The 17,817-nt window shown below is 37.6% G+C and overlaps 1 protein-coding gene across 10 annotated transcripts in view; it reads right to left on the bottom strand.

The window, feature by feature from the left end:
• CCDC77 (coiled-coil domain containing 77) overlaps positions 1–17,817 on the bottom strand; it is a 43,997-nt gene that overhangs the window by 25,569 nt on the left and 611 nt on the right. For 2 of the 10 annotated variants that reach the window (XM_037001607.2, XM_073222824.1), the window contains one exon: positions 712–765. The exons of 3 other annotated variants lie outside the window; for them this stretch is intronic. In XM_037001607.2, coding sequence (XP_036857502.1) covers positions 712–749 — 38 coding nt within the window. In that variant the 5' untranslated portion in view covers positions 750–765. Of the gene's footprint in view, positions 1–711; positions 766–7,366; positions 7,481–17,817 lie in introns of those variants that run through there. 5 more of the 10 variants (XM_037001608.1, XM_037001612.2, XM_037001609.2 and 2 more) reach the window with 5 other exon arrangements.

The following is a 17,817-nucleotide window of genomic DNA, read 5'->3' as shown; positions in this document are numbered from 1 at the left end:
AAGTTAGAAAACAGATGATGCAGAAAACCTTCACATGAAAATCAATCCACTTTGGTTAACTAACTGCAATTTACAACATAACAAAACAGCCGAGTGAAGAAAATACCAGAAGCCCAGAGTTGTAGTTAGTGAAGGTTATTGTCAGCACTTTTAATAAGTAAGCCTGTAAGAAGAGATATTAAAATTCACTTTCAGCTAGCATGAAGGAAAGAGAATTTACTATTTTCTCGATCATCAAAAGATTGACAGAAATACTATCTTAGTTAATGTTTCATGTTTTCAAAGGGGGTTGCCTTACGACAGCCCTGGGAAATAGGTTAAGAAATGAACTAAGAGGTCATTCTGAATTTTGCAGAGGATAAGGATGATGTGTCATGCAGCCAGTTGATAGCAGAACCAAAATTCAAAGTCCCCTGTGTTTGTACACTGGTTATTTTTTGTGTAATCCAGGACCCACTGGCTTTGTACGAGGCCCACTCAAACCACCCAGATTCTAGTATTAACATTTAATATACCCTGGTTTTTAATTTAAATTCCATGTAAGAAGAATAGAAAAATTAGGTTTAATGTAGAGTTTGGAAGCACCCTTGGGAATCTGGGAGTTCCCCAATTCTAGTTCCTAAGCTTACTTTCCACAACGTAACTTACAGCTAAGGCTATAGAAGTCTTGATTATTCATTTTAACAACTCAAGAATAAGCAAATGTCTTACTTTCTGGAGACAGGGGTATGTGTTGGAGTAAAGTTCATGCTGTCTTTCTCACACCTGTCAAATAGACAAAAATTCAGAATGAAAGGCTAGGAAAGGAAAAAAACAGTATAGGATGTACATACTGGTTCCCTTGTGGTGAGAATGTGATCTTCTGAAGTGTAGTATTCTTTAAAGTAGCTCCGAACCCTTAGATTCTGACTTCTGATTTTTCACAAGGCATTCTTCCTCATTATTTTCAAATAAAATCAGAAACATTTACTATTTGGATGGATAAACACATTTTTAAAAAGCCTCCTTAGTATAACAGTTATCTGCAACAATGCAAAATAAATTCACAATTCTTTTACTGAAATTATAGAATTGGGAGATGCAGAAAAGTCTCTAATGGGCAAGAGATCGAAAGGAGAAATTAAGTCAAGGGCCCACTGTGGGAAACAGAGATAAATACAAAGCCATTGATATTATCTTTATTCACTGTGCTTTGCTTTATTGCTTTACCTTAGAGAAGAAATAAAAATTACTTACAAGGTTTATTCACCATCTCCATTCCAAATGATAACAAAGACCTGGAGTTCCTTTATTCTGAACAATCTTATCACAGAAATTTTCAAGAATATAAACCTCACAGTGGGGTGGGGTAGAGGGGGGTGAATACCATGTCATATAAGGGAAGGTGATGGGGAGCAGGGAAGAGGTAAAGAGCAAGAGCAGTAGTGGGGACGGAGTGGGCGTCGGGGGGAGAGTTTTATCAGCTTTGGGGAAAGCTGCTTTCTTATCAAGCACGCTTTGTCAATCCACTCTGACTCTGAGCAAGTCAAGAGATGACATAATGACCTACTCCTGTGTTCTTCTTCCTGGTATCTATCTGCTTATAGTCTTGTTCTTTGGGGAAGAATCTTGTAAAAGGAGTGAAAAGGTAATCACAATTGTTTCTTCTACATGCCATTTTCCTGCTCTTAACCCCAGAAGGCTTACTGCCTCCTCCTTGAAGCCTTTCTTCATCTGGCTTCCACAAGATTAGGTTTTCCCCTTTCTCACAGGTCATTAATTTTCAGTCACTGCTAGTTCTTCCTCATCTTTATCTCTATTTATTGCCATGGTGACTTCATGAAGGCTCATGGCTGTAAATACCTGTACACTCTAATGGTTTTTTGCAAATTCATACCTCCAGTCCTGACACTACCCTCCAGCACTGACCCATACATATCCCACTGCCTACTGTGTATCTCCACCTGGATGCCTAACAGGTTTCTCAAGCTTACTAAGCCCCAAATTGAGTTCCTGTTATTTACCCCCTATCACCAAACCTGCTCTTCTTTCAGAATTTTACATCCCAATAATTACTAACTCTATCCTGCCAGTTGCTTATAACAAAAAATTTGTTTGGAGAAATTTTACTCCTTTCTGTCTTACATACTACACATGATCCATCAGCAAATCCTACTGGCTCTACCACCCAAGTGCCTAGAATCTAATAAGCCCTTGTGCCAATACTGCCCTGGTCCAACCCCGTCTCTGCCAGATGGTTACGAGAGCCTCTTGACCAGTCTCCCAGCTGCCATTCACAACTCCACCCCCTGAAGTCCAGTCTCAACACAGTGTTGGCACACATGGTTATTTAAAATATAAGTCAAAACACAAAGCTCCTCTGCTCAAAAGCCTCCAGTGTTTTTTCATTTTACTCAGAGAACCAAGGTCTTTAAAATGGCCTTCAAGGTCCTACCTGACCTGGCTACCCCGTCACCTCCAGGACCTCACCTGCTGGTCTCCCCCTGCTCACTACTCCAGCGTCACTGGCCTCTGTGGCACTCTTCAAACACACCAGGCAAACCCCTCCTTCAGAGCCACTGCTCCGGCATCTCTTTGCTGTAATGCCCTTCCCACATTCATCTCCCTGGCCTGCCCCCTCTCCTCAGGGCTCTTGGTCACCTTCTTGGACCACTCTGGCACTCCCTTAACCCACTTTCTCTGCAACACTAACCACCATCTTTTATTTATTATTCCCACACTGGAATGTGGAGGCTCACTAAGTGAAGGTATTTTTTAATCTACTGTGTCCACTAATGTATCCCCAAAGATAGAAATAGTATCATGGTTTATAGTAGATGCACAGTAAGAAAAATTTTTTAAATCCTCAATATGAACTTACAAGTCACTGTTCAATATTGTTTACTTCTACTGGTCAATCCATCCACAACTAGGAAACCTGTTTCTGCTTCGGTCACTCTATTTGCTTTGTTCTACCACCAATCCTTCAAATACGCCATCTCTCTTCTTCTAATTCTCTTTTAAAATGACAATGCTCCTCCTTCAAACTCACCTCTTTACACAAGAACTTCTCCAAATTAGACCAATTTACCTCTAGTAAAAAATAACCAAGAAAATAAAAATGGTAACTGGGTTGATACAGTAGGGTTATGGGCGACATGTTTTTTAACAGCTTTATTGGGATATCATTCCCATTTAAAGTGTATAACTCAATGATTTTAGTATATTCCTAGATAGTGCAACCTTCACTAGACAAATGTGGAGCATTTTCATCACTTCAAGAAGAAATCTTACATCCTTTGGCTGTCACCCCTGGGCTCCACCCCAGCCCTAAGCAACCACTCATCTACTTTCTGTTTCAATATATCGGCCTATTCTGGACTTTCATGGGAGTGGAATCACATAGTATATGGTCTTTTGTGACTGGCTTCTTTCACTCAGCATAATGTTTTCAAGGTTTATCCAAGTTGTAGCATGCACCAATACTTCATTCCCTTTTATGGCCAAACATTCCATTGTACAAATATGGTGACATAATAAAGATAAATCTCACTTTTCTAAAACTACTTAATGATACCTTGGAACTTTAAAGGAGCCTTCTAACAACCCCTCTTCTTCCTCATAGTTAGGGACTGTCCTCACTCCCCCTTCCTTCTTATGACTCTCGCACATCTACAAAAAGTTGTCTAAACTCACAGTTCATTTAGTTTTTTTAACCTCTGACAATCTTGACGTTTACTACATCTGAAGTTGCTCTTCTTGGTCAGCAGATGTCCAAATTAACACATTCAGTTTCTCTCGTAGGTTCCCATCCTCCATCCACCAATCATTCCTTGATCTGTATGTTTAATTGGACCGTGTTGACCACATTTTTAAAAAAATTTCACTTTGTAAACCTAAGTGTCCATCAGTGTATGAACAGATAAAGATGTGTTACATATACACAATGGAATATTATTCAGCCATAAAAAGAAAAGAAATCTTACCATTTACAATAACATGGATGGAGCTAGAAAGTATTATGCTCAGTGAAATAAGCCAAGTGGAGAAAGACAAATATCAAATGATCTCACTTATTTGTGGAGTATAAATACAAAGCAAAACAGAAGGAACAAAATAGGAATAGACTTAAAGACACCAAGAAGAGACTAGTGGTTACCAAGCAGGAGGGCTTGGGGTTGAGGGGGTAGGAGGAAGGGGATAAAGGGGCACAATAATTCACAATCACAATATAAATTGGTCACAGGAATGGTAGTACAGCACAGAGAATACAGTTAATAATTCAGTAACCTCTTACTATGTTGACAGATAGTGACTGCACTAGAAGGGGTGAGGATTTAATAATATGGTTAACTGTTGAATCACTGCATTGTATAACTGAAACCAACATATAAGATTGTATATCAGTGATACTTTAATAAAGAAAATACTTCAAAAATACTTTTGATACTTAAAAGCAAATATATCACTTGGTTCTTGAAAACATGGGCTCTGAAATCAAACAAACTTGGGTTCGAGTCAAAGCTCTGTCCCTTATCAGCTCTGTGACCTCAGGTGAGTTATTTTTTTGTTCTGTCTTGCTTTAATTTTTACTTAATTTAAATTTTTATCACATTAATGCATGTACATAGTTTAAAAAACCAAATGGCAATAAAGGGCTTGTAATGAAAAATGCAGTCCCTAGTCTGGTCTCTCCCCCGCTAACTGCCCTTTCACTCACTTCCCTGAGAGTCCATTTTCAAGTATTTTCCCTACTGCTCTGGTATTTGCACTCATATTTCTCAATAACATGCTGATACTGTTATTTCTTAGCATTTCAGTTTTAAATATAACTTTGCTGCTATTTACCATGCCCACATTCATAGTCACATGTATACTTATCCTCCCCACCTACCTCTATCCACTCATCTAGCCATACTGTTAGATGACTATTCAGTATTTATTACTATTTTTACATACAAACTACTCTTGCTGAACTAAGTATGAAGACTCACTTTTCCTTTCTGGTACTTTTTTTTTTATTAAGGTATCATTGATATACAATCTTATGAATGTTTCACATGAGCAACATTGTGGTTATTACATTCACTCATATTATCAAGCCCCGCCCCCACACCCCACTGGAGTCACTGCCCATCAGTATGGTAAGATGCTAGAGTCACTACCTCTCTGTGCTATACTGCCTTCCCCATTAGCCCCCTATATTATGTGTGCTAATCATAATGCCCCTTTATCCCATGCTCCCTCCCTCCCCACCCACCTTCCCCACCCACTTCCCTTTGGTAACTGCTAGTCCCAAATCTGGGAGCCTGCTGCTGTTTTGTTCCTTCAGTTTTGCTTCACTGTTAATACTCCACAGATGAGTGAAATCATTTGGTACTTGTCTTTCTCTGCTTATTTCACCGAGCATAAAACCCTCTAGCTCCATCCATGTTGTTGCAAATGGCAGGATTTCTTTTTATGGATAAAATAATATTCCACTGTGTATATGTACTACATCCATTTATCTATTGATAGACACTTAGGTTGCTTCCTTGTCTATTGTAAATAGTGGTTCAGTACACATAGGGGTGCATTTATCTTTTTGAATCTGAGATCTTGTTTTCTACAGATAAATTCCTAGGAGTGGAATTCCTGGGTCAAATGGTATTTCTATTTCGAGTTTTTTGAGGAACCTCCACACTGCTTTCCACAATGGTTGAACTAGCTTATATTCCCACCAGCAGTGGGAATCCTGGCCAGCATATTGTTGTTTGTCTTTTGGATGTTGGCCATCCTAACTGGTGTGAGGTGATATCTCATTGCGGTTTTAATTTTTATTTCCTCAGGCGAGTTATTTAACCTCCCTAAAGTTCAGTTACTGATTAGAATAACAGCATGTATGTCATAAGCTGGTGTAAGGATCCAGTGAAATAACGAATGGGCCAGCAAAGTGTCTGACATATATGTACACTCAATAAGTGCAAATTACTATAATTTTTACTGAAAAATGTCCTTTTGGTTCAAACGATTCTGCTTCAACACTATTACTTCCTCTATTCATTTCTTTGGGAACGTCATTATTCATACTGCTTTTATGATTACTTCTATCAATTAAAAACACCACCTGGCATAAAGTAACTACCTATTTGTTGAATGAACAAATGACATCTCTTTCAATCTCTTGAATTTTCACGCATACATGCTCCTTCTAATCATCCTATTTTAGTTACTAGCTCAGCATGTTCCAAAAAACCTAGACCTAAAAACTTAAATTCATCATTTCACTACTCCTTCTCTTGACCCTCTCATCCAACCATATGAAAATCCCGTATATTCTGTCTTGACAATGACCATGTTTGTTCAGGATCTTCGTATTTTCTCATTCTGCAACAGCTGAACTGTTCTATCCACACCTTGGATCCTCTGGATCACCTTCTTAAAAACCCTAAAATTGACCAGAGGCTTCTTATAGCTTAATGCATTAAATTAAACTCAGCCTAGATGTCACGGCTTTCTATCTAAGGACCAAACCTATCTCCGAATGTACCCTAGGTTTCCAGACACCTTTCTTGCCTCCATGTCCTGTTCATGAGTTTCCGTCCAGCTGTAACATAGGTCCCTCCACTCCCACTTTCACTTAATAGAATCCAGCCTGTACCTTAAAACTCAAAAACTACCTCCTTCCTCTTTCCCTATGTCTCTCCATGCAAAACGATGTATCAAAATGACCTAACTGCCAAAGAACCACATTTGTAATTCTCTAAACGGTAACATTAGAGTTCTTTGTTGCTATCATTCTCCCATGATCGTTTATCTACGAGTTTCTACCTTGCAGACAGAAACTGTGCCTTTCTGACCATTTTAACTTCCAAAACAACAAGGCCCTCGTTTATAGATAAACTAATGGGTTTCCGAAAGCTTCTACTCCTCCAACTCCATGATATTCTAAGTTAGGTATATTTGTTTATAGCTTGTCTACTTAAAATTAACATTTGAGCACTTTCATATTAATTATTTTAGTTACCCGCCTGCCCCCCAACTACCAACTCTGTAACGTACTTTTGTTCTCCCTTAATTTTACAAATGAGGAAATTGAAGCTTAGTTTAGCGGGAGGTGAGGGGACCCCGGAACCCATCTTCAGGACGTCCAAATTCTGTGTTTTTTTCCATTTCATCCCGTTCTTGATTCCCTCACTGCTACAGATCCCCCACCCTCCAGCACCCGCTAACTCTCCCTTCGTAGATTCTACGTTTCCTCTTCCGGCCCCCCTCTCCAAACGACCCCCAAATTTCGGGCTCACACCCTCTCTCCCGCAGGTATTTCTTTTCTGCCCCACCAGGTTTTTTCTCTCCCAAGCTTTCGGTCCCTAACCCCCTCCTCCGAAACGCAAAACTCCATACTCACGCCACACTAAGCACCGGAGTCAGGGAACCCAACAGAAAAACAAAGTTAAATCAGGGATCGTCGCGGCGCCACTAAGGGTGCACGAATCCACCCAATCGCCCACAAGCTTCCACGGCCCCTTGGTCAGCACACCAATAGAAAGGCTCTTTATAAGGGAGCACGCCCCCTTCCCGCCAGCCCTCGGTGCGGGCTTTGCTCGCAGAGGTCGCCGGGAAATGTAGTTTTGTTTCTGCACCCGGCAATGTGGGCGGGCACTGGCGCTCGACCACAGCCCAGCCCCTCCTAGTACTAGTGATATAATGTTTGGGGTGAGAACTCACTAGTTCTGGGCACCTCCAGTTTGAACTTGCCCAACTACTTTGTTCTCATGAAAACAATGCAGAAACACGATGCGTAATCATAGGATGGATCTGGTTTGTTATGGTTTGTAATTTGTAAACTTATCTCAGGAAAGTGAAGGTTGTTTTAATACAGTTTCTCCTTCGATGATCTGGCGGCCTTAGAGCCAAGAAGATGACTTGTGGTTCAATTTGTGCAATCGGGATTATTGTATATAAATGCTACTATTTTTGTCAGATAGCAGAAGCTACTTCCTTTTCTGAAAAGGTGTGAGAAACTGGCTTTAATCACATAAGCTACCTTAGAAGCCAGTTGTGGCCTTGTCTTTCCAAAAGAGCAAGGTGTAGGGATAGTGGGAGAGGCACTTAGTCTCAGAGCTGCAGCTACTGCTACAGAAAAGCTGGGGCTTTTCACTGGTGTAAGACCTAAAGATGTCTAAAGTGAACTTGCCATCTTTTCCTAGGTCTGCTTTTTCCCTGATTTTCTGTTAGTTACAGCAATATCTTTCCAGACATACTGCCTCAATATTTTTGTCTCTCTTTTGGCTCCTACTTTTTTTCTTTCTTTAAACCAAGTCATGGTGATCTTACCTTCACACGGGTTGTCAAATAAAAACCTTCCCATTTGTTTCCACTCCCAGTCTCATTATCTTTCACTTGAACTACTAGAATAGGTTTCTACCTGGTATTTTTGTCTCCAGTTTTTTCTTTCTCCAATCCATTCTGTAAGAGGTGATTTTTTTTTAAGCACACTTCTTTACATGTGACATCCCCACTCATAAACTTTTGGTGACTCTCCAGAGTAGAGAATGATGTCCAGATAGTAATATGGCATTCAAACATTGCCACAGTCTGATCCCACTTATCTGTATTATAATAAATAACTGGTTATATAAATAACCATATAAATAACTGAACATAGCACAGTGCTTTCCAGTTCTGGCTCACACTCTTCCTTTTACCTGGGTTGAGTCTGTAACAGAACACAAGGGGTTTGTCTCTTGGTGACTATCCATAAGGCCCAGTCAGGTTGGTTTGAAAGAAAAGAGTTACTTGTGGCAAGAACATTGGATAGTTTCTGAAGGCAGTATGTCCCTGAACAATGCACAGGGATTCTCTTTTACTAGGCACAAACTCCAAGAAAAGGTGGGATTCTTCTCAATTAGGTCCACCATGCAAATAGGGTGAAAACGTGTAACAATTTTGATTGGTAAATTAATTATGTAAATAAGGTAAAAACTCAGTGCAACTCTGATTTGGGTACAGAAGAGGGGTAGCAGTTGATCCTTAGGATCCCTTAGTCCTTGGTAACAGGGAGGGGTCCTCCTGGCAGCAGTAGTCAGGTGAGCTCTTACAAATTACAGTTGTAAAGAGCAACAGTCACACCCTCCTGAGGTCTACTCTTCCAGGAACATCTTGTTCTGCAAAACAACTTAGTAGAGAATGTTAACTTTCACTCTCAGTTCCCCATTAACCCTTTTTCTACCTAACTACCTGGTCACAACTCTTTCCATGAAACTTCATCCATGAAATTGCTACCAAGGCCAACACAAATACCATCTCCTTAATTTAAAGTAATTCTTTCTGCTTTGATATTCATTTAACAGCTTAAAATTTTATTTTTATAGTATAGCTTCTAGTCAAATGTCACCCATCTTGGGCCCTTCTCTGATTACCCTATCCAGACTGAACACTCCCAACTCCCTCCCTTCTCTAGTTTTTAAAATACTTTATCAACACATAAAATAATATATCTTTATTTCCTTGTGCTCATTATTTTATCTCCCCTCATTACTAGAATATAAGCTCTATGAGAGGAGATGCTTTGCCTTTTTGTTGTTGTTACTCATTGTCACATATCCAGCATCTAAAAAAGTGCCTGGCACATAGCAGATGCTCAATAATTAATGTTGAATGGGTAGAATGCATGTAACAGTTCTCCCTACACTGTATGTTGCCTCTCCTGTTAGACTGCTCTTCATCTTCCATTCTACATCTAGTGAAAATGTAGACAAGATGGAATTAACATCGACAATAAGAGTAAACAAAAATAGAGTCAGAGGGTTTCTAAGAAATTAGGGTCTATGCCATCCTCTTCTTTGAATCTGTTCTTCTGTCAATCCCTAAACATCCTGGACAACTATCTGCTGCCTGTAACAAAGTGGACTTGTTGCCTAGTTGAATTAGCAACCAATTACTTATAACTAAACCTAGGTTGCAATAGCTTTAGCCAGTCATGTAACATTGCTCTTGAATATTCTCACCTCCTTTTCTTTGTCTTCCTGTTGTAACTATGATGATAATCCCTGCACTTTAGGTTTTTCTTACCCATCTGCCTTCTATGTATGCTGCTGGAGAATGTTCAGACCTACGGGAAATGAGATCACCATATATTTATGGTCTCCAACCTGAGTTAAGCCATCAGAATGAAGAAGAACACTTCTCAGGAAATGTCTGCTCCTTCTGCTAATTTCCACAGTGACCATTTTGGACACTCACCCTTTGGATCAGTACCTCTCACTACCTTCTTCATTTCTCAAGAGCACCAACTGCCTCAACTTCTTAGCTTCCTCCCCCTTATCTCTGTACGTGTACCTCTCTCCCTCCCTCCCTCAGCTTCAGAGGTTGGTCTTCCTCTTCTCATCATTTTCCAGTTTATCTAGGGACTTCACTTTTTCTCTTCTATCTTCAACCTCCAGTTCTCCATTAGTTCTTTCTTCTCAGCACTTAGACACACTCATCTCTCCTGGCTCGTTAAAACTTTCTTTGGTTCTCCTTTAGTAACTTCCATCTTTTTGTAATCAGTCTTTCCTCCATAACCAAGAACCATGAGCCTGTGCTTGGCTCCTTTTCTTCAGCACACCCCCACTTATTTCCCAACTCACTAGAAACTGGATTTTGACTCTGTAACTTTACTGAACTTGCTCTATGACATACCAATTGCTAAATTTAATAATCATTGATCTTCTTATCTCACACAATCTCTTTATGCCTTTTTATACTGTTGCCCATTTTCACCTTTTCCCCAAGTTTAACTCACTTGATAACTGTGAAAACCCTCTCAAATCTCTCCATTCATTCTTAGCATCATGTGCTGGCTTTTCTTTTTCTAACAAATAATCCGTAAAGCTCATGTTACCCTCCTGGAAAAATGAACTTTTAATTAGCTCAGTACAAATAACTGAAAAGTAAACTTCTGGCTTCTCTTACTCATGCAGGAGAAATCACAGGATTCACAGTAGTAATACTCTTGGACTAAGAATCAATATAATTGAAGGAGAATGTATTTAAGATGCTTCCTATCTTTATTTAATGCTAAATTTAAGAAATGTCAGCTCTTGCCCTCTGAGATAACACAGAAAAATAGATAATATGCATACAAACACATAAAAGAAAATAGGAATACTCAAAAAGTAAATACCTGTCCAAGGGAACCAAGAAAACAAAGAAATACAAAGAAATAAGTAGTACCCATACTTCATCTTTGAAAAACTATAGGGCACAGAGAAAATAGAAGACTGATATTTATCATCTCCTTTGTATTATTATTCATTTGTATTTTTATTGTCATGTTTAGATTGGTACATAAGAGAGAATAAGGTCTTTATCTGTCCTCTATGAAGACATCTGTGGTATAGAAAATTACTGATAAAATCCTTGATATAAATTTGGGTTAATCCAAACCATTTATGAGAGAATTATTCACCCAGTTTTAAATGAAGAAGCTCTTGTTATATTACTTTACAAATTACACAAATATTTTGGTAAACACAGATTTAGAGATTCTAATGACATGTTTTCTTGGCTAAAATTTTTTTCCAGTATATTTTGAAAGATTCTACTAGTTTCTAGGGAATAAATGAAATTTGTCATTTACCCCCATTTGGAATAGAGAATATCAAATTAATTCCAGAACTAATCATAATCCAGGAAAGACAGCAAAGGACCTTGTAAACTGAAAAATACATGCTATTTCCCTAGAAGCAACAACAAGATGTTCTTTGATACATATCCATGGTCTCACTGCTGAACAGAACAGTTCACACGGTACCCAAATTCATGGATAAATCTTGTGCTTTGCCTTATAATAATCCTTCATCTGCTCAGTAGAAAAGTATAGGTGATTAGGAACCCATTGAAGGTCATGTAAATTACATTCAAATAAATAATACTAACATCTTGTGTAAAACAAGCTGTGGGTACTTTGAGGGAAGGTAGACATAGAACTAAATATGAGTGTTCAAATAATCTGATTGGCAAGGAGTTCCTGATACTTTAAGGGAGAACAGTAGTGATAATTTACAAGTAGTTTCTGTAGACTTCAATTTTTTTTGATACAAATATTTTCATTAATTATCTTGAAGAAGAGAACAAATAAAACTGTCAATTACATACAAGGAATATATCGAGGTTTAAGCTTTTCTCAAAAATTGTGGAACTTGAAGGCAAGGGTGAAGCCAGTAACAAAGTTCAGTTAGCACAGGATAGTATTCCAGCAGAAGAAAAAGAAGGCACATATCGAAGAGCTTTGGTTAAGAGACTATATTTATACCAGGATCTTGAACATATTTCATTTAATCATTAAAACATATAAACAGATCTTTCATTTAAACATTAAAATATATAAAATAAAATTATAAAGGAAGGGATTAATTCAATAATGCATGGCAGCATTTTGTAAGAACTGGAGGTATGGCTCAGGCCTACATAACATTCAATGGCTCTTGTAAGTAAAGTGATCTAAAGATTTTTAAATGCAATATTTAAAAAAATGATTATTTCCTTATTAATGTCATGACAAAGGAAGAAAGCATATTTTAAACCATAGCTTTTCAACTTTTATACTTCATAAAAATTGAAATTTTCCCTTCCATTCTCATTTGCCCCCCTATCCTATGAAGTATTTGGAGTTTCTCTTTCCAAACCCCACTTAAAAATGTGTCTAAGGATATCATATATGTATTCCTATTAATTTTGTTGACTTTTACTTTTTTCTATTTCATAGTAAAAATAACAATTTTTTTGAAACACTGTATCTGGTTTTTATAACTATACATGACTTCTTCAACCCTATTCTGATACATGATAAAAACACTGGCTTAAAGTGATTTCAAACTAAATAGATGATGGGAACTAAATAGAAATAGAAATGTTTATTGAATTGTTGAACTTAATTGAATTCAGTCACAGATCATCAGATACAGAATAAACTGTCATTCTTTTGGCTTAAGTGAATTTAAGGGTTTATTAACTATACTTTATTTTTTGTAATGTTAAAGTATGTTAAGAGAACTTAGTATGTTTTAGGAGTACCAGCAACATATTCAGTGTAAAAATTTTAATGCTTCATTTATTCAATAAGCAAAGACTTGCTAATGAGATTGTTGCTCTAATGGGTTATCTACATTTCTTTCCTCTTTTTAAAGCAGTTCTCTTGCAGCCCTTCCCTCATTTATTATGTGAATTCAAATTATAGGATAAGCCAGCAGTCCTCAATGTGTTAGAAACAGATCCCTCTTTGTCCCCATACCCATGAGGGTCCCTGAAATACTTTCTGAATGTCTTTAAGTCCAAATTATTTTCATATTAATACTAAGATGTGATTTGCTTTTCTCACCATTGGTGTTTGCACTGATAGTGTAAAAGCAATGGGTGGGTAGAACTGGTGGTTCTCCAGAGTGAATCAAGGCAAAGGCAGTAAACTGTATTAGTAGTCATCATCTTCGTTACACATGAATGTGGTGAAAAAAAGCCAATTTCACTTAAAAATGCTTATGATAAAGCAGTAAAAATGATTAGTTTTAATAAACCTTGATTCTTTAATCTATGTCTTTTTAATCACTGCATGTTAAAGTCGCAAGTACATCTAAAGCACTCCTGCTGCGCACAGAAGTGGGAGGATTCTCTCCACGGCCCCTGTAAGGCAAATTAGCCACTCTTCATGGAACACCAGAGGCCTAACAGACAACTCGTGGTCATTCAGACCCAGGTACTTGACAGACATGTTCTTGAAAATGAGCAAGGTGAGCCCATTTATCCAGTGGAAACAACAGACAAAATTTGTTGACAATGAAAAATTGAGCTTTCAAGTGAAAATTGTAATTTTGGAAAACCTGTTTCTATTACTATGAATTTGATAGCCTTCCAAATTTCTGAGATCAATGGTGATATTTTTGTGATTGTTTTGATATTATATAATGAGCCCATACTTTTCCAAATGACCAGTGACCAACGCATGATGTTACAAAATCATGACAGTAAAAAATCCATTCAAGAACAATGTTGACTGCCATTTTAATTTAACAGATCACAAAAAGTTCATTGATAAACTTTTAGATTCTACATTGCTAGTTTTTAAGAAAGTATAATTATCTGAAAAGGCTAAATTAAAAAGAATACTTCTCCCTTTTCCAATTACATATCGCTGGATTTTCTTCTTATATTTCAACCAAAACAACCTATCACAACAGGTACAAGAATCTAACTTGATCCCACTTAACATTAAAAAATTTTTCAAAAAATGTAAACCCAAGCCACTTTTCTCACTAAATTGCTTTTGGAAAATATTGGTATTAGTCATAAAATACATTCACATTAACAAGTGTGATGGTTAATTTTACATGCCAACTTGGAGCATGTTTTTGGAGATTAGTGTTTAATCAAGGAACTTTGAGTACAGCAGATTGCTCTTCATAATGTGGGTGGGCCCTCATCTAATCAGTTGAAGGCTTAGATAGAACAAAAAAGCCAGTCTCTGTAAGCAAGATGGAATCCTGCAGACTGCCTTCAGACTGCATCTGCACCAGCAGCTCTCCTGGGTCTCCAGCCCACTGGGCTTTGGATTGGAACTGGAACATTAGCTTTTCTGGGCCTCCAGGCTGCCAGCCCACACTGCAGATTTTAGACTTACCAGCCTCCATAACCCTGTGAGCCAATTCCTATATTTCTTTCTATCTCTATATACATCCCATTAGTTTTGTTTCTCTGGAGAACTCTAACTCTGACTAAACAACATGTAATGGGCTTATTATTATTTTAAATGAGTAAGTATTTTAAATGTTTCCTCATTTTATTTTTTCAATCTGAATTATGAAGTTTTATTGCATTTTTTTAAAATTCAGAGATCACAATACAGCCAAATGATTATCAGAGTTCACTATTTATTTCATTCTATCCTAGCACTAAGGATAGTAAATTTTGGATAAATATATAATACTCTAATATTATTTAATTTATTATTATCTGACAAGTTTTCAAGAACTGTTTAAATAATGAGAATGCGTTTAAACTACAGGTGTACTCAACTGTTCTGCCCAGAGGCCGAGATGCTATTGACAGTCAATTTAACATTAAGCATTTAAACTCCCCTCATAGAAGCCGATAAAACTCAAGTCTTTATAACAGTGATTCTCAAAGGTATAGGCATGGAGTTTGAGCATGGGGTTCACCTACCCTCCCTGAAAGAATCATGAGAACCTGAGGTTAGTGATACTGGAGTTTTTTCCATTCCTGGCAGAAGTATTCATTGCCCTTCTCTTACAGACTTACTGCTGGAGCGAGTAACTGCTACACATTTCTCAGGAGTATTGAGGCAAGTAAAATGATCAAGAATCATTACTCTATGGTTTGTATTCTACTCGGGAGACACTTTAAATAATAGATAAATATAACTTGAAAAGATAAAAGGAAATAAACAATCAAAGCTTTGAGGAGTTTGTGCTTATCTATCATAGTCTATCAGGGCCTTGCTGCTCTATTAGTAATGTTACAGCAAAACCATTATATTTTAATTAGTTAATGAATTATTTCAGTGTTACTTGTTTTATTTACAATCTCATTATTTCTCCCCTTTTGCGAATAATATGGTTTTCCAAATTTAAATAGTAAAAAAATCTGAGATTTTTAGTAGAAATAATTATACAGTTGACCCTTGAACAACACAGGTTTGAACTGTACAGGTCCACTTATATGTGGATTTTGTTCAGTAAGTTATTGAAAAAATTTTTGGAAATTTGTGACAATCTGAAAATTTTTTTCTCTAGGTTACTTTATTGTGAGAATACAGTATATAATACATATACAAAATATGTGTTAATCGACTATATTTTCAGTAAGGTTTCTGGTCAACAGTAGGTTATTAATGGTTAAGTTTTGGGGAAATCAAAAGTTATATGTGAATTTTCAACTGTGTGTGGGGGGGTCACATCCCCAACCCCCATGTTATTCAAGGACCAACGGTAATTATATGCAATGAATCATGCCTTTCTTTATATTTTACACCCCTTTCCAATGTGATATTGTTGCTCTTCCCATCAAGAAATTGAGTGTATTTCGCTACTCTTTTGAACCTGGGTGTGACTTCCTTTGACAAACAATGTTACAGAAGTGCTCTTGTACATTTTGGAGAGTGGAAATGTCTACTCTCACGCTCTCAGAATGTTAAGACCATCATGCTATGAAAAATCAGTCTACACTACTAAGGTCATGTGGAGAACTGAGATTTCCCAGCCAACAGCCAGCACCAACTGCCAGACATGTGATGAGGCCATTTTTGATCCTCCAATTCCAGTTAAGCTTAGATGACTGTAGCTGCAAGATTGATCCCAGGTAAAACCATGAGAACACCAGATGGCCAACCCACAGAATTATAGTAATAAATAAACTTTCATTTTCAGACACTAAGTTTTGAGGTGGTTTGTTACACAACATAGGTTAAATGAAACAGAACTATCCTCTCAAAGTGTTTGTGTATGGGTATTAGGCTTGGTGGGTATAAGTAACTGGGCATTAACTTTTTTTTAATTAAGATATCACTGATATAAACTCTTATGAAGGTTTCATGTGAAAAAGAGTGTGGTTACTACATTCACCCATATTATCAAGTGCCCCCCATATCCCATTGAAGGTCACTATCAGCGTAGTAAGATGATAGGCATTAACTTTTACAGATGCTATAATGAAATGGAGGGACATGTATGTTACATTCTAGAAGAATTTCAAAATTTGTTTTATGTAAATGTAGGATGAGGGAATGAAACACAAGAATTTATTTGGTGAATCCATTCATTCAACAGGTATTTATTGCACATCTTCTATATACCAAGCACTATTCTGGGAGCTGGGTCTACAGTGGCCAATAAGACAGATACTGCCCCTGCCTTCCTATAGGTTATAGTCTGAGGGAAAATATGCTATTAAGGAATTTCTAAAAGTTTGATAAGGAAGTATAGGTTGCTGATGAGTAAGCAAATTTAGAGTTAGCTAAGGCTTTCCAGAGGAAGATATTTAAGCTGATAGTTGAAGGATGAATAGGACTTTAGTCAGAGAGGGGATATATGAAACTGTGGGGTGGGTCAAGAGAGTACAAGATGTTCCAGAAAGAGGAACATTATCTATGACGGCTCAGAGGTGAGAGCACAGTGCATTAAAGCCACCACAAAACTTTGTGTAGTATATGGGGAATAAGAGATGAAGCTTGGCAGTAAGGTAGCAGATAATAAAGGAGTTTGGAGTTGTTGATTTTGGAGATGAAAAGTGGCAAGATAATTCTGGATTTTAGACAAGGCAATCTGACAATTGAGTGGAGAGTGATCTGAAAGGAGGCAAGAACTGAGCTGTTATCACAGTTCAGGTGAGAGGGAACTTAGAATAGTGGTAATGCCAATGGACAGACAGGATAAATTTAAGACTTTTAGGGGATATCATCTCCAGACTTAAGTGAATGCACATGGGTAGTAAGGTAGGAGTTAAAAGATTCTCTCTAGATTTCTGGCCCAGGCAACTGAGTAGATGGATGAAACCATCATGGAAACTGAAAACACTGAAAAAACAGTGGGGAACTATGAGTTCAAGGTACTTTGAATTAACCAAGTGCAGTTGTCTAGCTAGGTGTACTGGTTTGTAACTCAGGAGAGACGCCTAGCCTGGAAATATAGATTTGGGAATCATTAGCCAGAGATGGCAATTTAGGTTCTGGGGCGGGGGTAGCTGAGATTGCACAAGAAGTACGAGAACTAAGTTCTGGAAAAGAAGTCTTTCCAATAAACGTTTAATATTAAGAACCACTCTTCACGATTTCTTCTTTAGTCCTTTCTACGTTAATTTCCACAATTT

The sequence above is a fragment of the Manis javanica genome, chromosome 15, assembly GCF_040802235.1.
Source record: "Manis javanica isolate MJ-LG chromosome 15, MJ_LKY, whole genome shotgun sequence".
Taxonomy (NCBI): Eukaryota; Metazoa; Chordata; class Mammalia; order Pholidota; family Manidae; genus Manis; species Manis javanica.
This window is presented reverse-complemented; position numbering and strand designations above follow the sequence as displayed.